The 24,189-nt window shown below is 46.9% G+C and overlaps 1 protein-coding gene and 1 long non-coding RNA gene across 3 annotated transcripts in view; one reads left to right on the top strand and one right to left on the bottom strand.

Annotated features, from left to right (window-relative positions):
• Positions 1-12,593, top strand: part of LOC128407113 (uncharacterized) — a 16,048-nt gene extending 3,455 nt beyond the window's left edge. The window contains exon 2 of the long non-coding RNA XR_008328720.1: positions 10,056-12,593. This is a non-coding gene — a long non-coding RNA (uncharacterized LOC128407113). The remainder of the gene's footprint in view (positions 1-10,055) is intronic.
• Positions 4,901-24,189, bottom strand: GPD1 (glycerol-3-phosphate dehydrogenase 1). 2 transcript variants are annotated; one of them, XM_053375087.1, is made up of 8 exons: positions 24,053-24,189; positions 19,199-19,376; positions 14,320-14,460; positions 11,909-12,047; positions 9,479-9,591; positions 8,655-8,888; positions 6,716-6,822; positions 4,901-6,046 (listed from the first exon to the last, which is right to left on the bottom strand). In XM_053375087.1, exons 1-8 carry the CDS (start codon positions 24,091-24,093, stop codon positions 5,950-5,952), a joined length of 1,050 nt encoding a protein of 349 aa, XP_053231062.1. In that variant the 5' UTR covers positions 24,094-24,189; the 3' UTR covers positions 4,901-5,949. The 2 variants fall into 2 exon arrangements, with proteins under 2 accessions (XP_053231062.1, XP_053231061.1); XM_053375086.1 differs by lacking the exon at positions 24,053-24,189 and adding an exon at positions 20,879-21,201.

Here is a 24,189-nt window from a genome sequence, read left to right as displayed (position 1 = left end):
CAGACGCGGCGCTTTGCCCTGCGTCCTTATCGTCTAGCGGCTGTGGCTCTGGAACGGATCCCGGTCGCAAAAAAGGTACGACTGTAATTGCAAAACCAGCATATTTCAGAACACTATGGGAAGGAAGAAAATTGATTTGGATCCCAATTATAAAAGACTGAAGTCTTTTATACTTTAGCTAATGGGGCCTCCTGCTGCAGCACAATTTCTGTTCTCATCCTGAAGCAAAGTTCTTAACCTGAGGTACTATTTCTGGTTTAGCGGAGTCTGTAACCTGAAGCGTATGTAACCTGAAGCGTATGTAACCCAAGGTACCACTGTAATAATAATAACAGTACCCCACCTACCTGACTAGGTTGCACCAGCCACTCTGGGCGGCGTCCAACATATATAAAAACATACTAAAACATCACACATTAAAAGGATAAACTCCCAAAACACTCAGCGGCTAACTTAAAAAGCAGCATTAGCAGACCACAACAAAAATCATACACTTTCCTGCTAAACTATTCTAGGAAAGCAGATGTACAAGCCCTCTTCCAGGGGTGCCCACAACTCTTTTTTCAGTTTAGGTGATACCTCCCCCACATAAAGATTTGAGCTGATTTGCTCTTGCGGGAGTGGAGAACCTTGTTATGATGGAGAGGTGCAATAGTTAAAACTCTGCTGGCCTGGGCTGCCAGCTCTAGAGCTGCTATTTATAGTTACCCTAAAATGTTGCTGACCTTGCCAGCACAGGGCTACTTGATATGTCTCAAGATCTGTAGGTGGCTGAGAGGAAAGGCTGCTCTGGCAGCTGACCAAGCGTAGCCCTTGGGTGGGTTAAGAAAGGACTTAGGGGAGGAGAGAAGACTTCTGCATACTTTGCCTCAGCTACCCAAATCTGGTGCCCCTGTTTAGCCTGAGCCCATGTATGTTTAAAAAGGTAAAGGTAAAGGATCCCTGACAGTTAAGTCCAGTCGTGAACGACTCTGCGGTTGCGGCGCTCATCTCACTTTACTGGCCAAGGGAGCCGACGTTTGTCCGCAAACAGTTTTTCCGGGTCATGTGGCAAGCATGACTAAGCCGCTTCTGGCGAAACCAGAGCAGTGCACGGAAATGCCGTTTACCTTCCTGACAGAGCGGTACCTATTTATCTACTTGCACTTTGACGTGCTTTCGAACTGCTAGGTTGGCAGGAGCTGGGACTGAGCAACGGGAGCTCACCCTGTTGCGGGGATTCGAACCACCAACTGTCTGATCGGCACAGCGCCACCAGCGTCCCTTCATGTATGTTTACTTGGAAGCAAATCCCATAGTCAGTAGACTTTACTCTCAGGTAAACATGCTTAGGGCTGTTGTTGGGAGTACTTAACTAAAGCTTGCAAACCAGCCAATTGCACTAGTAATTAGGAGCTGGTGCTTTGTGTTCTTGTGTACCAACTCCCCAGTCACACAACAACCACTGTTATCAAGGAAAAACTACCCTGGGATTTTAAAGGGGATTTCACGTTGGCAGTCTGGAATTTCTAACTGTGCTCAGAGTAGTTCTCTCTTTACCACTTTGGGTGAGGGGCTTCCAGACTTCTTCTTTTTTATGGTGCATGCATTTTGATTTGCCATGACAGTATTGGATTGTTTCTATGTGATTATATATAATAGTGCAAATGTTTCAGGGCTGGCCTGTTGCATCCTTTCTAATCAGGGCGTGTCCTGTAGCTTCCTGTTGAAATCCTATAACTTTGCATACCACAATTTTTCCTCTTGATTTTTTGGAGGGGGGATGCTTTTGTTGTGCTATAGCGAGCTAAGAGTGGGAAGGTGTCACAGAACCACTGATAAAGCAGAATGATGTGTCCATGATCTGTAATAATAATAATAATAATAATTTTATTATTTATACCCCACCCATCTTGCTGGGTAATGCGCAGCATGTTGCAGTCAATGGCATGTGGCAGAGTATGCCCATAATTAAAAAATAATAATAGCCTGGAGGTGTCTACAATGGTACCTTGGGTTACATACGCTTCGGGTTACAAACCCAGAAATATTACCTCGGGTTAAGAACTTTGCTTCAGGATGAGAACAGAAATTGTGCTTCGGCGGCGCAGCAGCAGCAGGAGGCCCCATTAGCTAAAGTGGTGCTTCAGGTTAAGAACAGTTTCAGGTTAAGAACGGACCTCCAGAACGAATTAAGTATTTAACCTGAGGTACCACTGTATCTAATCTTAGTTTCTGATTGTACCTTTGTGTCTTTCCCAGCATGGCTTTCATTTTTTTAAAGAAGTGTTTTCTATTTCTTTTCCACCATAGAAATAGTGAAGGAGTCTAGCAGGAGCCAAATTTTATCTTCTTGGCTTTGTCTTCTGCATCAGTGTTCGCGCTTGCCAAATAAGTGTCATGTTGTAGCCGAGTTCATTGCAGGCATGGCGAGTTGTGTCGTTATTATGTGAGACAACACATGGTGAAAGTTGTCTGCTCCTCAGAGGAGAATAGGGTATTCTCAGCTGTTCCAAGTAGCACCAGATTTAGGATGATGCAGGCGGTTCCCCCACACATTAAGCCAAGCCAAAGGGGCACAAAAGAATAATAACTGGATAGCGTAGTTGGTTAGAGCATGGCGCTGATCATACCAAGGTCATGGGTTCGATCCCCGTAAGGGACAGTTGAATATTTCTGCATTGCCAGGGGTTGGACTAGATGATTCACAGAGTCCCTTCCAACTCTACAATTCTATGATTCTGTTGAGAAGATCCATAATAATGCAACTGCACCAAAATTATTTTTTTGTGAAAATAAGAAATATTGGCAGGGCAGGCACCAGATTTCATCCTCACTCAGGGCACCATATTACCAAAGTCCACCCCTGTGCCAAGCCTCTGTACCAGCAAACCCCAGTAAATAGTATACCTTCACTTACACTGGGCCTGTCCCTTCTTAAAACTGAGAACAGCCCTTAACAGGCTGCTGTGCTGGCAGAACATAACTCCAAATGGCAAAGGGGAGACCTTTTTATAGCAACTGCAAAGGGCAGGGAGAGTGCCATGTAGACCTAGGAGACTTTCAAAGAGCAGCTCACCCAGTTTCAAGCTATACACAGTTTCTACCAAGTGAATGCGAGTTCTCTGCCATATCAGGATTACTTTCTTCTACTTGATAGTACAACGGGGACCCACTAAAGGTTAGGGGTAACCACATGCAAAAGAGAGACAGGACACCTGTACCTTTATGGGAGGAACAATACACTCTCGTGATGTTAATGCTGCGATCTTGTCCATTGTAGGCTCAGGTTGCATATATGCGTAAATAAGTCATATATCATAAAGACACTACGGTCTCCGCGGTCCCTCATTCCAAGGAAACCAAACCCTGGAATCTTGCACTACTTGGAGGTTGGGGTGGTGTGAAGTTTGCCTGTTTCTTACACCTTGCTTTACTGAGGAAGGTTGTGTGCATTCTGAATTTAAGCAATATTCTGCTAACATTGCCAAGTTACACAGTAGATGGTGCTGGAAATTTGAATGCTGCAGAGCAAGTAGCACATTAGTGGTATTGGTTTGTAGGTACTGTTAGCTGAGCTAAACCCATCCAGGGCCTTATGTCGGTCTGGAAAATGTTCAGCATCCAGACAGAGTTGCTGATTCTCCTAAATGGCCCCTTTCAGTCTAGGAACAGCCAGGTGTACTTCCATGGAGCACGTGGGGTCTGCTTATGAGTTGGCCTTAGAGCAGAGTTTCCAAACAGTGTGTCGTGACATGTTAGTGTGTAGGTGTGTCGCACGAATGCTCCCTGGTCTCCTCCCGGGGCTGGAATTTAAAGATGTGTGATGTGTGTCTCCTTGATAGTGCATTAGGCAGCTGGCAGAAAGAGTTGCATCCCGAGTTAAAATGCATTGATTGTGGAATCGAGAGAGCAGAGGTGATGAGCCACCAAATGGCTGGAACTTCTTTTTGAAGAGGAAGGGAAGCTGATATATGAGAAGATGGATAATGCTTCCTGGAGAAGGGTGCAGGTATTGATATTTGCGGATCCCTCCCATCTCCCCCAGTAGAGAATAAACCATGGGTAGGCAAACGAATGCCCGGGGGCCGGTTCCGGCCCAATCGCCTTCTCAATCTGGCCCGCGGACGGTCCGGGAATCAGAATGTTTACATGAGTAGAATGTGCCCTTTTATTTAAAATACATCTCTGGGTTATTTGTGGGGCATAGGAATTCTTTCATTTCCCCCCTCCAAAATATAGCCTGGCCCCCCACAAGGTCTGAGGGACAGTGGACCAGCCCCCTGCTGAAAAAGTTTGCTGACTCCTGAACTAAAAGGCCCAGAGCCAGTGTCACCTTTGATTTGGGGAGTGGGAAATAGGGTCCTCTCCCATCTTTCCAATTTATTTATCTTTAATTTAATTTTTTGGGGGCTGTCTGAATAGAAAGGTCACAGGGTGTCCAGTGATTCTGAGCATCTAATAAAAGGCACAGCGACTCCTGCCACTTCAGCAGATTAAGTTGCTGGAGGGTGGGGTTGGGGGTTGGGAAGGGCTGGAAAGGTCACTCCAAAATGAGGAGGGCAACTCAGCTGCAGCACTGGGAAAGCAAGTGCCTTGTGAAATGAGCAGAGTTTGCTTCACCCCATCCATCCTCAGCGCCCTAAAACTGAAGAATTATTCTGGCCAAGATGCCAAAGCCACCCCAAAACCACATACCCAGAATATTCCTAACATGCTGCTTCTGTTCTCATAATCATCCGTACCTTTGTCCTGGCAGGATAGCTCAGTCAGTAGATTACTGCATTGCAGGGGTTGGACGATCGGTGTGGTCCCTTCCAACTTTAGAGTTCTATATTTCTATGAAATCCCCCCCTTCCCCCTTCCATAGCGTGCTGTGAAGTTCAGCCAGGTCTTTGAAGAATGATAAACAACTAATCTGTATTATTTCTTGTTTCTCACTTTAATATTTGTTTTTCAAAAAGACAAATATTCACATTCAGGGCTACAGTTCCCATTCCCATGGATACCAGGGATGCTGAGGTCAAGCCTTGTCTGGGGAGAGAACCCTAGCAGCTATTTTTAAATCATGCCTGGGGTTCCTTGCCTTCCAGGCATGGAGAAAAAAATAATAATACAGGCAACCCCCCATTTACGCAGGGGTTACGTTCCGAGGCACCGTTCATTTAAGTGAAATTGCGTATATTTGAAGAAGCCTGCAGACACCCTGATCGTCCCCTTTTCGTGATTGTTTTCAGGTAACTTCTGGGTTTGAAGCGATGCATGTATGCACAGCCACACACATATTGAACGTGCATAATTGGTGGTTTACCTGTAATCGGAATTTCCTTCCTGTCCCTTCTCCCAATTACTGACTTTCAACAAGCCCTTAAGGCAGTCAAAACCGGCAGGGTTCAAGCCTGAACCCAGAGAAGTCAAAATCAAGTCGGAGAAATGTGACAGAGAAGAGGCAGAAGAAATTCTCTCTCTCTCTCCTCAAGAAAAAAGATAAAAGCCAAAGCTTTGCCTGCTATGTGTGCCGAGAAGCGGGATGCTCTGGAATCTAAGAAGAGCAAAACAAGAGACTGACTCAACATAGGCAACTTTTGTCCATTTAAGGTGAGATTGGTAAATGGCAGAAACTCCCTGGCAAAAGAGTTGATCCAGTACCTCCATGGTGGTTAGAGTTGTTTTGACAGTGGGACGGACCACCTCAAAAGGTGCTGGACTCTCCTTCACTGGAGGTTTTTAAACAGAGGTTGGACGGCCATCTGTCAGGGATTATGTAGCTGTGTTTCCTGCATTGCTGGGGTTTGGACTAGACGACTCTTGGTGTCCCTTCCAACTCCACTATTCTATGATTCTTTGATGAGTCCTCCCTTGTTTGCCCTGTGCTCTGTGTTGGGTCCCTCTTCTTGTGTTGGGATGGCAGTGGGGAAACAGGAAGTCCTCCCAAACCCCTTCCTTTGTAGGAGCGAGACTGGAAGCCCATCAAAAGTGCTGAGGATGGTTTTGCAGGCACTTGATGAAGTCGGAGACAGGCTTGCCAGTGTAGCAGATCTCGTAGACAGCAGTGAAAAGTGGGAATCTGCAGTGGGGAGAAAAGACAGTAAATGAGATTTAACTCCCACACAGGTAGCAAAGCTTGCTAAGAAAAGGAAAACTTGCAAAAGGGCGAGTTTGAGAAACCTGCTGTGACACTAGGAAGAGCATTGGAGGGACCAGCAATTTGCCTGTAAATAAAATATGGAATTTCATGAGGCCTTAGGGGTGTGTTGTTGCCCTGTACTTCTGGAAGTGCAAATAAATAGGGTGGTGAGCTTCAGGCTGCAGTCCTTCACACACTTAACTGAAAGCAAGCCCCTCTGAACTCAGTGGGACTTACTTCTGAGTAGAGTTTTATTTGTATACAGCCAGTTTTAATTGATGAGGGTTTAAGGGCCACTGCAAGAAACAAAAGAGACGAAAATTAAAGCTGGTACTTCCAGTCACAAGTGGTTGCTTTTGTTTATTAAATAGTCAGTTAACTCACATTTTCTTTATTATCTCGAAATAGACCTCCCACACTTAGATTTTGGTAACATGCAAATTTATTGAATTGGTGGATTGAGTAATCAGTTCATCAACCAATCCAAGAATTTGCATACAGCCCTAGAAACAAGCCCATCGCTGATTGTTACACCAATCCAATGGGTGCCAGTGCAGCATACATATTGATGGCAAGCAAAACAGGAAAGAAAGGTCACACGGGACTCACTTGTCGGCCAGATTCTTGCTCTTGAGGATGTGGTTCAGCTCTGCTGATGTCTGAGGGCCCTGCAGCTTCTGCCCATTGAGCATCTCCTTCTCTAGTTGCTCGATAGACTGCAAGATGCAAGACAGATCTCCAAGTATGAGTGGCTGCATGGCATGGCCTTCCTCCCCAAGTTGGGCGAATCCTAGAAGGTTGATCCAGAGAAGGACATCCTTCTCTGCGCTTCTCCTTGGACATATCTTATGCCGCACAGAGTTAAAGAGATTCAGATGCTGGACTCTCTGCCCTGGGGAACCTGCAAACCAGGGATGGGAAAACTATGGTCCTCAAGATGTTACTTGACTCCCATCAGCTCCAGGTATCATGGCTGGTGGTCAGGGATGATGGAAGTTGTAGTCCAACCAACAGCTGGAGGGCCACAGGTTTCTCATCCCTGAACACCAGTTCAGCAAGGTGTGTGCATATCTGTAGCAGGGATCTAACAGACTTTTTGGCATCTTTACCAACTACACATCCCATGACTCCTTGGGAGAAGTCACAGGTAAAAGGTAAAGGACCCCTGGACGGTTAAGTCCAGTCAGAGGTGACTATGGGGTTGCGGTGCTCATCTCACTTTCAGACCGAGGGAGCCAGTGTTTGACCACAGACAGCTTTCCGGGTCATGTGGCCAGCATGACTAAATCGCTTCTGACGTAATGGAACACCGTGACGGACGCCAGAGTGCACGGAAACACCGTTTACCTTCCTGCCACAGTGGCACCTATTTATCTACTTGCACTGGTGTGCTTTTGAAATGCTAGGTTGGCAGGAGCTGGGACAGAGCAACGGGAGCTCACCCCGTCGCGTGGATTCGAACCACCAACCTTCTGGTCGGCAAGCCCAAGAGGCTCAGTGGTTTAGACCACGGCGCCACCCGCCCCTGGGAGAAGCCATGGCAGCGGCTGAAGTACAAAGCCAGTTTAAATGTTCTAAGAATGTGTAAGATATCCCTGCTGGAGATGAAAACATCATATTTATTTATTATTTCCTGAAATTTATATATTGCTTGATTGTTGTTGTTGTTTAAAAAACAACTCTGATACTGGCCAGGCCAGTATGCCTAGCTGTAGAGAGGTGACAGTATCGAACAAGGCCAGCCTAAACCAAACCTCTCCTCTACACACAATATGCAAGTATGGTTTGTTAACAGGTGATAATTTAAAGTTATAATATATTAAGATTAAAGATTAGGATAAAAACAAAGAGGGAAAGGATTTGCTGAACCAACTAATTGAACTGGATACAATAAAGGGAGGTGCGAGGAGGTCTGGGGAACAAGCAAATGAAAGATAAGATATGGAAAGATTGAATTGTTTTTAACTGTTTTTACTTTGCATTTTTTCTTTTTCTTTTTTCTTTTTGTAACTTTTTGAAAACTTTAATAAAAATCTTTAAAAAAATAAATAGAACAGGTCACATTCCTTTGGCTTTGCTGAAGCTCTTCAGCCTCCCACCTAACAGCTGACGTGTGGGAAAGTTGCACCTCACCTGAGCAAGCCCCCGAGCTGCCGCAACTCACACAAGCTAGAGAGGTGCTTGTGGGGAGCGCTTTAAGGTGCTTAGCTGAAGCACAGAAGGCTCCCTTCACCTCATCCTGAGCATCCCCTCAACAAGCTTCTGGATCACAAGGAGAAGAGATGCTCTTTGGGCTCTGGAGTGGGTCTTCTGAGGAAGGTGTGTTCTGGCACCTTTTTGTGTCGAAAAAAAGCGGATTGAATATAGAAAAATAATACTGGCCTCCCTTACAGAATTTTGAATTACCGATGTTTGAAGCACTCTATGCACTGCATAAAGTGGGATTTTAAAAGCTTTGTGAAATACTGTCTTACTGCACTACAGTAAGAGTTTTCCTTGAGAGATATTTGACAACCTTAAAAAGAGCCCTATGCAAATGCTTACTTACCTTGCCGGTCTTGGCAAAAGCCTCTGCCACTTTTCGGTTACGGCCCCCATAGCAGGTGGTGATGAGGTCGGCGACCCCACAGCTCTCCAGGAACGTGGCAGAACTGACGGAGCCCTTGCAGAAGATTTTGGCAAAGTCGATCATCTCCATCAGGCCCAGGCGGATTACCGCTGCCTTGGTGTTGTCTCCAAAGCCCAACCCGTCGCAGAAACCAGCCCCAACAGCCACAATGTTCTAAGGAAGAAGAACATAGGTTGATAACCAAAAAGGCTCTGGCCGGCACTAGGCTTGCAACTATTTAAGGCAGGGAGTCGACAGACCAACCTTTGGTGTTCTAAGCAGGGCTACAAATGATGGCTCCCATGAAAGGATGGCAGCAGAGATGGGTTCTATAGAAACCACCTCTCTCCAGCAAGCATATAATGTAAAGCGCATTTCATTGGAGAAGCTCCCATCAAGTCCCCCACCTGCTCCAGCTCCCTGGTGAAGCAGCATGGCTTCCCAAACAGTCATAACTTTGCATCTAGAGTTGTACAGACTCTGTGTGCACGTACGTATGAACTTGGGAGGTCAACAGAAGCTTTAGGCCAGGTGTGGGGGATCTTAGGCCCTCAAGATGTTGCTGGACTACAGATCCCATGATACCTGACAGTTGACCATGATGGCTGGGGCTCGTGGGAGTTGGGAACCCAACAACATCTGGAAGGCCACAGGTCTCCCATTCTTCTGTGCAATTCCATCGTGCCAACAGAGACCTCCCTTGGCAGCAAGCCACACCCCATGCAGAAGCTAGCAAACCGCTGGTAGTCTGGTTATTCCCACACCTTGAGGGCACCGCAGATTTCTACGGTGTCCGATTCTTGCACCACACTGATTCGGAAACACGGCGTCTGCATCAGCTCCTTCAGGATCTGTCCGTGCTCTAGGTTCTTGCAGCCTGCAAAGAGGTAAGACATGGGCATAAGTAGACACTGCCTTGCTCCTTGCCTCTCTGAAGCCCAAGGGAGGAATTGGACATCTCACTCTTCTGATGCTTCCATCAGTGGAAGCATTTCTGATTGCCAGAGGGAATGATGCCTCCACTCTCCCCACCTGCATGGCAACCAATGGATCCCTCATTTTTCCCTCCCCCAGGGTTATCAAAATTAGAAGTATAATTATCAGGCTCAAGTATAAGGGTGGGGTGGGGGCTCCAAAAGAAGGGTTCCATGCCTTATAATGCTGCAGTGGTTCAACAGAAGGGGCATTTGTAACCGTAATTAACAAATAATATGACAAATCTGGGAAACTCTGGCCAGGGAGGGGGCTGCACTGGAGGTGAATAGAGCTTGTTCCAGTTGCTCTCTGAAGAACCTGGAACTTCTTAACAAATCAGATACTCTTCTTTCCTCTTCTCTGCAGGGAGAGACTGTAGCTCAGCAGAAGACCACATGTTTTGCATAGCATTCAGTCCTTGCCACCTCCAGTTAAAATTGATCAGGTTAACAGGTGATCGCCGAAGAATTGATGCTTTTGAATTATGGTGCTGCAGGAGACTCTTGAGAGTCCCGTGGACTGCAAGAAGATCAAACCTATCCATTCTTAAGGAAATCAGCCCTGAGTGCTCACTGGAAGGACAGATCCTGAAGCTGAGGCTCCAATACTTTGGCCACCTCATGAGAAGAGAAGACTCCCTGGAAAAGTCCCTGATGTTGGGAAAGATGGAGGGCCCAAGGAGAAGGGGACGACAGAGGACGAGATGGTTGGATAGTGTTTTCGAAGCTACCAGCATGAGTTTGACTAAACTGTGGGAGGCAGTGGAAGACAGAAGTGCCTGGCTTGCTCTGGTCCAGGGGGTCACGAAGAGTCGGACACGACTAAACAACAACAACAACAACAGGTGACAGGAAAGATCTATCTTTGCTCAAGACCCCTGGACAGCCCCTGCCAATGGGGAGTAGACAATACTGGGCTAGAGGGGCAAATACTCTATCCTGGAGCTTCGTATGTTCCTTTATGTAGTACAATAAAGAGCCCAAGACCAATTTTCCTGTTGATGTATCTCCACATCCTCTCTGCCCTTTGATGCCCTGTGGAATGTCCTTCTGAAAATTGGCTGCCCATGGAAGACAATCTTACTCGGCTACGAGTGATCGCCAAAGAGGAAGAAGAAGCATCCTCTCTTTGCTGCTCCCCCTACTGGATCCAACCAAGAGTAGCAGGACAGTGGGCCATTACAGTCACCTCTAGCGATGGCCAAGAGCAGCTCTGCACCTTTACATGGTTGCACTTGCTGCGGTTCCTCCGTGTTTCCCTGCCGCTGTTGTGTGAAGCCAATACAACCAGTGTGCTTCCTTCAACATCCACATTCATGTGTTGGATCCACAGCTCAAGCAAGCCTAACCCCCTCAGGAATATGCATGCGGGTGTTTCAAGGACACCCTTTGCTCTGGATATGTAGTTAACTTGCTTAATTCCTTAAGTGGTGTGATGTATTTTAACCTAATCAATGTGATATATTTAAGCAAACTAAATCAAAGCTCCTTACAACTTTTAAAAAAACCACCACCACCACCCTACAACGGGTGAATAATTTAGTCAAAAAACAGAACAATCTAGCGAATAAAACAATCTCACAGCTGGGAGGCTTATATAAAAAGACGTTTTCAGACCCTTCTGAAACCCCTGCAGTGTTATTAACATGACACAGATCTGACATACAGCAAGGGAGAGACGCCAGGGCTCTCCGTGTTCCCTTCCAAGTCCTTTCCACTTGCTGTGGCTCATACCTGGATCCCCATGGGCCACTGCAGGCGAGGGAGAAAGCTGAATGGCAGCAAGAGTAGGGAGCAATTCGGGCAGAGGAGCCACACCAGTTTCCTCACATGCTGTAGTGGGTTTAAAACAATGTCTCTTGTGTCCGAGGTGAGATGTGGCAAAATCATACCATCTATGCCAGAAATGGGGAACTTGTGGCCCTCCAAATGTTGCTGAGCTCCCAACTCCCACTAGGCTCAGCTGTCATGGCCGATGGGAGTTGTAGTCTGCAGCATCTGAAGTGCCACATGTTCCCTATTCGTTGTCTATACTTGATGAACCAAAGCCTCTAATGTACTATTGTGGAGCTGCTCTTGGACACAAGCTTCAGTAGGCCCAAGACATCTAGTGGTGGCACTGGTAAGGTAAGGAGGGACAGAAGACCTTGACATGAGCAGCCCACTTGGAGAGGTTCTCACCGCCCAGCTAGCCATAGGAATAAGCTCAAACTCATATACCAATGGTGGTCTCGCAGAACTTCTCGTCGGCCACCTCGTTGGCGATGTTGGCCCCCATAAGCACACTCATTTCGATGCCAAGCTGCTCGCGGATGATGTCCGATATCAGCTTCAGACCATCGGGTCCTTCATCCACACCCTGGGATTCAACAGAACATGACGTGGTCAGTGGGGTATCTCTGCTGAGATCCCTCAAGTAGCCCCTAGTCCTTCTGAGAGCATCCTTATCCCCCAAAGAGATGCAACAGCATACAATAGATGTTGTGGCTAGCGGTGGCTGCTCCCAGACTTTGGAACACCCTTCCTAGAGAAAATGGACTGGCTCCCTCCTTGCTGTTGGACTTTCTTGTTCCAACAGGCTTTGGGGAACTGACTAGCTTTAAGGAAAAGGCTGGCAGAGCCAGTGTGGTGTAGTGGTTAAGAGCAGTGGACTCGTAATCTGGTGAACTGGGTTTGATTCCCCGCTCCTCCACATGCAGCTGCTGGATGACCTTGGGCTAGTTACACTTCTTTGAAGTCTCTCAGCCCCACTCACCTCACAGAGTGTTTTTTGTGGGGGAGGAAGGAAAAGGAGATTGTTAGCGACTTTGAGACTCCTTAGGGTAGTGATAAAGTGGGATATCAAATCCAAACTCTTGGTGCTGTGATGTTTTTATTGTAAGTAAATTAATATATATTTTGTGTATATGTGTGTGTTTAAGGTAAAGGTAAAGGTACCCCTGCCCGTACGGGCCCGTCGTGTCCGACTCTGGGGTTGCGTGCTCATCTCGCTTAAGAGGCCGGGAGCCGGCACCGTCCGAGGACACTTCCGGGTCACGTGGCCAGCGTGACGAAGCTGCAGCTGGCGAGCCAGCACCAGCGCAGCACACGGAAACGCCGTTTACCTTCCCGCTATAAAGCGGTACCTATTTATCTACTTGCACTTAGGGGTGCTTTCAAACTGCTAGGTGGGCAGGAGCTGGGGCCGATAGACAGGAGCTCACCCCGCCGCGGGGATTCGAACCGCCGACCATACGATCGGCAAGTCCTAGGCACTGAGGTTTTACCCACAGCGCCACCCGCGTCCCAATGTGTGTGTTTAATTGCTTTCTAACGATAGGTTTTTTCCCTATGTTTTTGGCTGTTTCTATTTTATCTATCCCCTTCATGGATCACTGCCTTGTCGTGGCGAAGGGGCTTGAATAACTCAGAGAAGCTATGAGCTATGCCGTGCAGGGCCACCCAAGACGGGCAGTTCATAGCCAAGAGTTTAGACTAAATGTGATCCACCTGGAGAACAAACTGGCAAACCGCTCCAGTATTTTGTCAAGAAAACTATCTGGACATAAAAAAGGAGCAGGTTTGAGAAGTGAGAGTTTCTAAGGCATGCTTTGGTTCATGGGGTCACAGAGAGACAAACACAACTAAGACAACTAAACAACAAATTTTATCTATATAAGCTGCCTTGCGTCCCAGTCTGGGGAAAAGGCAGCATACAATATGCCTACAACTGCTACAGTAATTTTGGGTGTTGGGAGCAGCAAAATTGGCTCACGGGCTGCTGATCCTCCTTTCCATATGTGAGTATTAATAAGTCCTCAACCCAAGAACCTGGTATTTGCCTGAAGCTTTGAAGATACCACAAGAGTCAAAGAATACTTCCAGGAGCCTCAACAGGGAAGACTAAGCTTGCTGCAGTGCTATAATCCATTATATGCTCTCTCTTTTTTTTTTCTTTTTTTTTATAATATTTTTATTCAAGAATTTTTCCATATAGACATAACATACATAAACATACAAAGACAAAAACAAAACAAAAAACATGTACCATTTCATATCCTAATTTCTTATACCTTCCTTCCCCGACTTCCTCATGCCTCCCTTTTCTGTATTCCAAATTCTTATCAATTACTCAGCAAATCTTCCCTTATTTTAATTTAAGTTTAAGCTAACCTTCCTTATTCTCCTTGTCTTAACCATTACTAATAGTAACCATTTACTTTCCAATCCATCATCATTCTAACTTTCATTAACTTTGTGATATTTCTTTAAATAGTCCTTGAATTTTTTCCATTCTTCTTGCGCTGTTTCTCTTCCCTGGTTTCGGATTCTGCTCGTCATTTCTGCCAAGCCCATGTAGTCTATCACCTTCATCTGCCATCCATTATATGCTCTCTCAATAAATCACAGTCATTGATTAAGCATAGGGAATTGTGTCCCATGTGGGTGTTCCCTACTCTCCCACAGGCTTTTCTTGAGCCCATTCTGTGTGTGTTTATCTTCCTCAAACAACACATGCACCCAATTGCCTCTCAGTTCATCTAAGCAAACTCATGCAACCCGCCCCAGTTAGTTCCTAGGATGGTTGCATCTCCCGCCAGCCCCACCTTGCAGCTGCTCGGAGCAGCCCAACCCTTAGTTCCAACTCACACCTTGATGAGCGAGACCCCAATCGCGTCCTTCTTGATATGGCCTTTCAGTTGGTCACAGAGCTTCCCAATAAATTGATGCGGCACTACAAAGATAAGGATGTCTGCATCAGCTGAAGCCTTCACCACATCTGGCACTGCCACCTGCAGCAGTTGGGGGCGAGTTGGAGAAAAGAATGGCATCAACAAGAAGTCTAGGCAGCTCAAGGGAGCAGGATCAGTGAGCGCAAGGAAGGGTGACGGTGGTGGAAAAAAGGTTTGCAGCTCTTATAAGACACACATGCTCAACAAATCCTAGGAAATTCTGCACTAGGGTAACCAAATGCCTTTGAAGAAAGCTGAATGTTTGCATAAATTACTTTCCCAAAAAACCCAGAGTCCTCTCTCTATATATTAAAATTTTCTGTTTTACAATCTAAAATACTCATTTTACATCCTTAAGATATCAGTGACTTCCCTTCTCTTTCCATGGTTCCATATCATAAATCCCTGCATAGTTTACAAAAACTATACCATTAAGTATTCCATTATTGCATCAACTTATTCTCACTGTTGATTTTATCTTAATGCTGCCAGCGCTTTCAGCTGTACACAATTATTTTCCATATGTTCAACAAATGTTTTCCAATCTGCTTTAAATGTTCTCTTGTTAAACTTGTTCTCTTATTGTATATGTTAAGTATGCAAGTTGTGCATATTCTGTCAACTTAAATTGCCAATCTTCTTTGGTTGAGAAACCAGAGTCCTTTCAGACTGAAATCCTCAGGTGTCAGGAAATGTTATTTATGTATGCAACAACTGTGGCCCGTATTTTGTTAGCCCCAAAATGGAAAATGACCAACGTCTCAACCAAAGAAGATTGGCAACTGCTGGGGCTGGTGGGAGATGAAGTTCAGCAACATCTGGAGCACCTAAAGCTCCTCACACCTGATTTAAGCAGGTGTGTGTGTGTGTGTGTGTGTGTGTGTGTGTACACTAAAGGACCCCTGGACGGTTAAGTCCAGTCAAAGGTGACTGGTTGCGGCACTCATCTAGCTTTTCAAGCTGAGGGAGCTGGCGTTTGTCCAGAGACAGCTTTCTGGGTCATGTGGCCAGCATGACTAAACCGCTTCTGGCACAATGGGACTCCGTGACAAAAGCCAGAGCGCACAGAAACCTTTTACCTTCGCTCTGCAGCGGTACCTATTTATCTACTTGCACTGGTGTGCTTTCGAACTGCTAGGTTGGCAGAAGATGGGACAGAGCAACGGGAGCTCATCCATTGCAGGGATTCGAATTGCCGCCCTTCTGATCGGCAAGCCCAAGAGGCTCAGTGGTTTAGACCACAGTGCCACCCGCTAAGTATTGGAGAGGGAGGGGGCATGGGGAAGATATTATTAAAAAACAACATAAAAGGCATTTGAACCCTGTGCTCAATGAACAAGACTTGCCTAGTGTAACATCTAATCTCTCTGCCATCTCCCAGCATGTGTTTTTATTGAGTGGGCTTTTTGACACTCTGTTAGCACTGGGAAATGTTAGCAGGCAGAGAGAAGGTTATTTATTACTTTTGTTGCCAAGGCAACTTGTTCCTTGATCTTCATTCTCCTGGAAGAGGCGCAAGCCAACCCTGCTGTGCTCCTCTGGGTCTGACAGGAGGAAGGAGGCCCAGGGAAATTACTACATGGGCCTTGAAGACCCTTCCAGGCTTGACACAAATAATCCATTGTCAGTTGATAGTAATCTGTATACCATAGCTCACCCAAAAAGGTTATACAATTTGCTTTTACAGCAAAATTAAAATCAAAGGTCACAAAAATAGCAGGAGGACACACACACACAAAATAAAACCATATAAACAACAAAACAGTGGCTAAAATAAAGTGGTATGAACTAAAGCAGTGGTAGCTGGTCAACAGAACTTAATCAATGGTTAGCAAAGGCAATCAGAAATAAAAACTCATGCAGAAAAACGGCAGCAGAGAGGAGTCTGTGTAGATCTCTCAGATCTACTTTGGAGCCACGACTGAAAAGGCCCTGCACATGAGATGGTTTTGGAGCAGCAGGATTCCATCAGAAGATCTAACTTGTCGGGGGGGGTGAGATATATGGGAGAAGCAACTCCCTGAGATGTACCTTTATTGGCCACCTTGTTTGTTTGCTAAGAACTCCAGAAACTATTACATGCCTATAGATGCATTTCCCTGAAACAGCACATTTGGAATCAACGAATACACACATCAGTCCCACAGTCAGAATCGGGAACTATTTGTTCTTTGAATTACATGCAGAGTACGGCAGTGGGTTTGACTTCCTAAAAGCAACGCCATTTACCTCCTACCACTGGCTAGGATTTGGCACGTGTAACTATGTTAAGCACACAACACATATGCTAAAGTATCCCAGTAGAAAGATGATGAAACAGGAATGGAGTCTCATTCAATTGGGAACTTGGCTTTGGCTAGCACCGGGAGACCAAAAGGGAAAATTGGAGATAGCTCAAAACACACAGGTCCTTCCCAAACAGTGACCAGTCACACTGCTGACTGTAGATTTCATGTTTGAATGCTAAGGTAAAGGTACCCCTGACCATTAGGTCCACTCGTGGACGACTCTGGGGTTGCAGCGCTCATCTCGCTCTATAGGCTGAGGGAGCCAGCGTACAGCTTCTGGGTCATGTGACCAGCATGGCTAAGCCGCTTCTGGAGAACCAGAGCAGCGCACAGAAACGCCGTTTACCTTCCCGCCGAAGCAGTACCTATTTATCTACTTGCACTTTGATGTGCTTTTGAACTGCTAGGTGGGCAGGAGCTGGGACCGAACAACGGGAGCTCACTCCGTTGCGGGGATTCGAACCGCCAACCTTCTGATCGGCAAGTCCTAGGCTCTGTGGTTTAACCCACAGTGCCACCCGCGTTCCTATAGTTTGAATGCTTACTCCTGCTCAAAGCTCCCCTCCAATAGGAAGAAGCCTAATCTGCATCTTGTTCATCCTCAAGAGAGAGGTTAAAAACTGGCCAGCCTATTAGCAGACAAACTGCTTCTCCATCCGGTACTTCAGAAAGTTGCCCCTTTTAAAACCAACTGGCCATTGTTATTTCTGGGCCACATTTGACATGTGATTCTTCCTCCCCACGTCCCCATATAACCTTTCAATGTGTATCCTGCACTGTTAATTTTCAGGTGATGAAGTTGGTGCAAGTTTTCAAGAAGTCAGAAAGCATGAAATGCTCCAACAAAAGAGTCGTTTGTTCAGAGTTATGTGGGAGGGAATAAGTGAGATTCTCAACATTCAGTGTGTTCCAGCCAAATCTTAAGCGCGTCTCAAGTCCTCACAAATTCTAAAAGAGGATATATTTGAACACTTGCTTTCCTCTCCTCTTGAAACCGACGGGAGTTAGTTTAGCTTAAGTCCACTCCACTCCCCCAACAAGAGACCAACTTCAGCTATTGTAAAGGTAAAGGTACCCCTGCCCGTACGGGCCAGTCTTGACAGACTCTGGGTTTGTGCGCCCATCTCACTTAAGAGGCCAGGGGCCAGCGCTGTCCGGAGACACTTCCGGGTCACGTGGCCAGCGTGACAAAGCTGCATCTGGCGAGCCAGCACAGCACACAGAAACGCCGTTTACCTTCCCGCCAGTAAGCGGTCCCTATTTATCTACTTGCACCTGGGGGTGCTTTCGAACTGCTAGGTTGGCAGGCGCTGGGACCGAGCAACGGGAGCGCACACCGCCGTGGGGATTCGAACCGCCGACCTTTCGATCGGCAAGCCCTAGGTGCTGAGGCTTTTACCCACAGCGCCACCCACGTTCCTAATTTATCTTGGCCTAGTCTAGATACATGTACTGCAACAGATTGACAAATACTTCCCATTGTCACAGTCAGGGACATACATTGTTAGGTACACGTTTCTTGGCACAAGTCTATGGCATATATTTATGTGCATATGCTAATTTGTATGCGTAAATGCAAATTCAGGACAAATATCAAGGGGGGAGCTTTTCTGCTGCCGGGGCTTACAGATGCATGCACACATTACATTTAAAGTGCATTGCTTTAATTACTCAAAGAATCCTGTCATTTGTTAAGGTTTCTGAGAAGTGTAGCTATGTGAGGAGGGAAACTACAGTTCCCAGAAATCTTAGGGGCGCACGTGCTTGAAATTTTGGGTTTGAACACAACTCAAGGCAAATACTGAGATGCCATTAAAGGATGGGGAAATGTGCTTTGTTCGGTTTCTTACATTTCTGGATCCCCACGGTTGATGCTTCTTGGATTTTCTGCAACAGGCACCCAAGTAGGTTTCCAAGCACAATTCAAAGTGTTTAAAATTTAAAGGCCTAAACGGCCTTGGCCCAGTATACCTGAAGGAGCGTCTCCACCCCCATCATCCAGCCCAGACACTGAGGTCCAGCACTGAGGGCCTTCTGGCGGTTCCCTCACTGCGAGAAGTAAAGTTACAGGGAACCAGGCAGAGGGCCTTCTTGGTAGTGGCGCCTGCCCTGTGGAACGCCCTCCCAGCAGATGTCAAGGCAATAAACAACTATTTAAAGTAAAATAGTTGTTTATTGCCTTGACATCTGCTGCGAGGGTGTCTTTTAAAACTGAAGGCGACCCTGTTTAGGGAAGTTTTTAATGTCTGATGCTGTATTGTTTTTAATATTTTGTTGGAAGCCGCCCACAGTGGCTAGGGAAACCCAGCCAGATGAATGGGGTATAAATAATAAATTTTATTATTATTATTGTTACCTTGAGGCTGTTTTTGACCTTTTGAAAGGCTCTAGGCTGACTTGCAAGCACAGAGAGGCAAGTGACACATTGGCCCAGCCTGGAATACAGCTGCCACACTGCCCACACATTGCTTCCCTTCTCTGTCCCCCCCCCCCCCGGCTTCTGAACTCACCACATTGGGGGGCAGCTTGTGGCCTGGCAAGTACTTGACGTTCTCATGCTGTGTGTTGATGATCTCCGTGAGTTTCTTGCCACCAATTTCCTCCTCAAACACCCACATGTTGACTGTGGTGTCAAACTTGTCCAGCTTGGCTGCATTGCTGCCCACAATCTTGGCAATAGCCGAACCCCTGCGGGGGGAGAGAAGAAACAAAAGAGAGTGTATGCAAGACTGAGAAAGAATGCAAAGTTCAAAGTCCTATCTCTCTAGCAGGTTATTTCATTTGTACACTGCCCAAAGGCTCCCAAAGCAGCAAAGAGCATATAAATACAAAAGAATGATCTGACAAATACGGTACATCCAACAGCATGAATCAACAAAATCACCCACCAAACACACTGAGTGTGAATCCATGAACTGCATTCATGCTCTCGCCACAGCTCCCCAATTTTCCACTGCGCACTTGGATTCTGTATTAGCACACATTCCCCCTTCCACCATCTCACCCAGGAGACTGATCACACAGTGAGTGTCTTCACCCTCATAACAACAACAACAACAACAACAACAACAACAACAACAACAACAATTTATTATTTATACCCCACCCATCTGTCTGGGTTTCCTCAGCCACTCTGGACAGCTCTCAACAGAATATTAAAAACACGATAAGACATCAAACACGAGACAGGGTTGCCTTCAGGTGTCTTCTAAAAGTCAGAGACAGTGGTGCCTTGGTTCTCAAACTTAGTCCATTCCAGGAGTTGGTTCGGCTCCCGAAACCTTTCAAAAGCCAAGTTGTGGATTCTGCTTGGCAAGCAGAAGCTGCGCCAGACATTCGGTTTCCAAAAAACGTTTGCAAACCGGAATATTTACTTCCGGGTTTGCGGTGTTCAGGAGCCAAAACGTACGAGTACCGGGGCGTTCAAGAACCAAGATACGACTGTAGTTCTTTATTTCTTGACATCTGATGGGAGGGCGTTCCACAGGGCGGGAACCCAAATGGTGTGGCCCAAATGGATAATATCCTGGGTCAACCCCACTGCGGCTGACCCATCAGTAGCAACCCACCGCCAAGTGCGACCATCAGTGTTATGTACTGAGTTGAATCGGATCCAAAAGGCAGCAGTCTGATTGGTCCTAGAACAATAGGATTCAGAATGTAGCAGTCTGATTGGTCCTAGAACAATAGGATTCAGAATGCAGCAGTCTGATTGGTCCTAGAACAATAGGGTCCAGAATGCAGCAGTCAGATTGGTCTACAGGAGCCACCCAATCCAGCTCCAGGTGGAAGTGAATCCGCAACCTGATTGGCCTACAAGTGAATCGCGGAGTTAGCCAATCACGTGGGGCCCATTGTGTAAATAATGTATATAAAGCAGACATTCTGGGGGAACTTCCATTCCTCCTCACCACTATGAGCTGAATAAAGAGCATGAAATCCACTCTCGACTCCGAGTATATTTCAATCAGCTAAAGAGGCTTTGCCTGCAAACCAGTTCCTTATGGCTTCTCTAACATGGCACTGCCAGGCTATAGGAAAGGCCATGCTACAGCCACCAACTGGCTCACGCACCTCAGTCACTGTTGTTCACGAAACTTTGTGCCCCTCCAAATCTTCCATAAGGTTTCCAACCCTGGCCCCCAAAGGACAACACACAAAAGACAACTTTGCAGTGCTCAAGTCATTACGTTTGCAATGGAGGCTTGTAACGCAAGCATTTGGCAGGCTGCTGTTCACCCAGTTGCAGAAAGAAAAAAATGCTTGGGGATGCCAAGGTTAGTATCCACCTTCCAGCTTGCAGAAGTCTTACTACTGTTAGCTGCCTCCTCTCACAAGCCAATGACGGCCTCCAAGTTAATAGAATCCCCTTGGAAACAGCTACCAAAGTGGCAAAGTTCTTGGGGAGGGTTGGCCTCAAGTTCCCAGCCGGCTTGATAGTTCGGATTACAGAGTGTACTGTGGAATCCCCCTTAAAGGTAAAGGGACCCCTGACCATTAGGTCCAGTCGTGGCCGACTCTGGGGTCGCGGCGCTCATCTCGCTTTATTGGCCGAGGGAGCCGGCGTACAGCTTCCGGGTCATGTGGCCAGCATGACTAAGCCGCTTCTGGCGAACCAGAGCAGCACACGGAAATGCCGTTTACCTTCCCGCCGGAGTGGTACCTATTTATCTACTTGCACTTTGAAGTGCTTTCGAACTGCTAGGTTGGCAGGAGCAGGGACCGAGCAACAGGAGCTCACCCCGTCACGGGGATTCGAACTGCCAACCTTCTGATCGGCAAGTCCTAGGCTCTGTGGTTTAACCCACAGCGCCACCCGTGTCCCAAGAATCCCCCTTATTCTTCTGTTTAAATTCTAGCTAGGCACTAGGATGGGATGGGATGGGATCAGAATACATGGATTGGGGGGGGGGAGGGGAATTGTGAAGAAATAGAAATGGAAGCAGTGCATAATTGGGACTATGGAATTCACTAGCACAAGATTTAGTGACGCTCACCAAATTGGAAGCTTTTAAAAGAGGATTAAAAGCCATAATGGCTGTGATGTGACGCTGAACGGCAGCTGCTGGGGAACGAAAGTGGGGTGAGGTCTCTTGGCTCCCCTGTATGTGTTTGGCTACAGTACGAAGCACAAAGCTGGACTGGACAGGCCTTTGGTATGATCCAGCATCACTCTTTTTATGCATTTGCTTTCCAAAGTATTGAGATAGAAGAACCCCATAAAGTCAAATCCCCTAAATTGATTTTTTATTTTATTGTTATTTACGCTTTATACCGTATTTTATGCTGGGGTTTTTTTGTAGCATCAATTAAGTGTTTTAAATTTGTTCAGAATGCAATAACTCTTTACTGCTCAAACACACCAGTTTCTGGTATATTGCCTAATGACTAATAGGCATGGATAGCTCCCCCATGGATTTCTCTAATCCCCCTTTGAGCTTCTGGCTATCACCACACCCTGTTGAAGCAACTTAGGAGTGTGTTATGTGAACTAGTACGTTCCTGAATCTATGTGCATTACACGCTTAAAGGCCTCTTTAGAGAAGCTTGGTTCATCCCCCTCTTTCCAAGGAGGTGTGCAATTCTTCAGTGTACTATCACACCGTTTGTGTAATGTAGTCGTTTATATATCTAAAGACGCCAGTCAGCTAAATTATAATAGTAAGAAACCAAGAGTCTAGACCAACCTTTGCCAACCTAGGACCATTCAGATGTTTTGGACTACAAATCCCATCAGCCATAGCCATCAAGCTGTGGATGATGGGATTTGTAGTCCAAAACCTAGGAAGAACACTGTGTTGGCAAAGTCTGGCCTACAAACATGCATCTCCAAATGCACAAACAGGTACAAATCTCTCACATTAGCATTATAGGCTTTCACTTGTGCTTAGGAGAGAGAAGAATTTAAACAAGATTGCTTATTATAACTAGAACCCGTACATATGCAAACACAGGTGCCCATGGAGAGACTTGCTCTTGGCTTATAGAGTTCCAGCTCTTGAAGCTGGAAGCTTTCCCACATTGCTCCTGATGTGCCGAGGAAATGCACTGAGGTCACTCATTAGTAACCCTCCAGCGCATGTCCAAATATGCACTCTGCACATGCCCCAAAAGATACATGCAAGTATTCCTATGTTGCACAGTCAAGCTTTAGCACTGAAAGCCAGTTCCGGGACTAGTCTCTGACATATCCTGGATGGTAATAACAATAATAATAAGAGCAGCTGCAGGACATTAAAGCACCTAAACAAGCAAGCAGAGCCACGAAGGCATTGCCTCGCAGCGCACAGAGCTTCTTTTCCAGAGAGTGATACTAACGAGAGGCTCCAGAAATAGACTCAAGTCAGGGGCGCTCTCTCCTCGAGCACTAGGGGGCTCCTTCCCTCTCCCTCTGCCCCCCTGGCAAGCAAACCACGACATGGCAGAAAGTCTCACCAGAGGGAAAGCGAATCTGGCTGCCACCTGTTCCTCCCCCCGCCATTTATTAACCCGAAGGTTAAGGGCGCAACGAACTTAGGATAGCTCAGACGCCACAGCAGGAGACTCTTCATCTCAGTGAGCCCCACGTTGGGGGTGCCAACTTGAATAAAATATTGGGGTGGGGGGACCAGGTAAGCCCCATCCCACATAATCAATCGCATAACACGACACACTATTTGAATGGCAATGCTCATCAACTGGGGGGGTTGCGCGTCCCCTCAAATATTTTATTGCGGGGCCTGAAGGGACTTCGGCCCCCAGGTGTTGGCTGATATGGTTCAAGTTGCTGAGCGATCGAGGGCAGCGCTCGCTTTAAGCGACTTGTTTTTAAAAAACTAATAATAATAATAATAATAATTTATTATTTATACCCTACCCATTTGGCTGAGTTTCCCCAGCCACTCTGGGCGGCTTCCAATCAAGTGTTAAAAACAATACAACCTTAAATATTAAAAACTTCCCTAAACCGGGCAAAGCAATAGCCCCCACCCCTCTCACTGCCACCTTCAGTCCTGGCGGGTACTGGACGGGGCGGGGCGGGGGCAGAAGTCGAGAGCCCCACACATCACAATGAGCAACAGAAGTCAGCTTTCAGCCCCGTCCCCCGAAAAAAAGCAAAGAAACGACCCCGCTCGGCTGGGCTGGCATGCAAGAGGGTCAAGCGAAGACGCGCTGCCGTTGTGCAAAGGAGGCTCGGCGCTCGCGAGCCGCGAGTGTCCTAACTTGAGTGTCCTAACCTGAGCCGCGAGTGTCCTAACTTGAGGGTCCTAACGCGAGGGTCCTAACCTGAGCCGCGAGGGTCCTAACTTGCAGCGCCTCCCCCGCAGCTGCAGCAGCGCTGCCTCCCCCCCCCCCGCCCACGCACCCCCCCCCCGCCCACGCACCAGTTGCCGGAGCCCACGATGCAAACTTTCTTGCCTCCCATCGCGGCGGACTGTCAGCAGGCTGCGCGCTCGCTGGCTCGCTCCCACTCGCTGCCGCCCCGTCGGAGAGGCATTATAAACTCCGCCGCGCGGCCCCG

This window comes from Podarcis raffonei, chromosome 2 (genome assembly GCF_027172205.1).
Source record: "Podarcis raffonei isolate rPodRaf1 chromosome 2, rPodRaf1.pri, whole genome shotgun sequence".
Taxonomy (NCBI): domain Eukaryota; kingdom Metazoa; phylum Chordata; class Lepidosauria; order Squamata; family Lacertidae; genus Podarcis; species Podarcis raffonei.
Note: the sequence above shows the minus strand (reverse complement) of the source record. Positions and strands in the feature narration are given on the sequence as shown.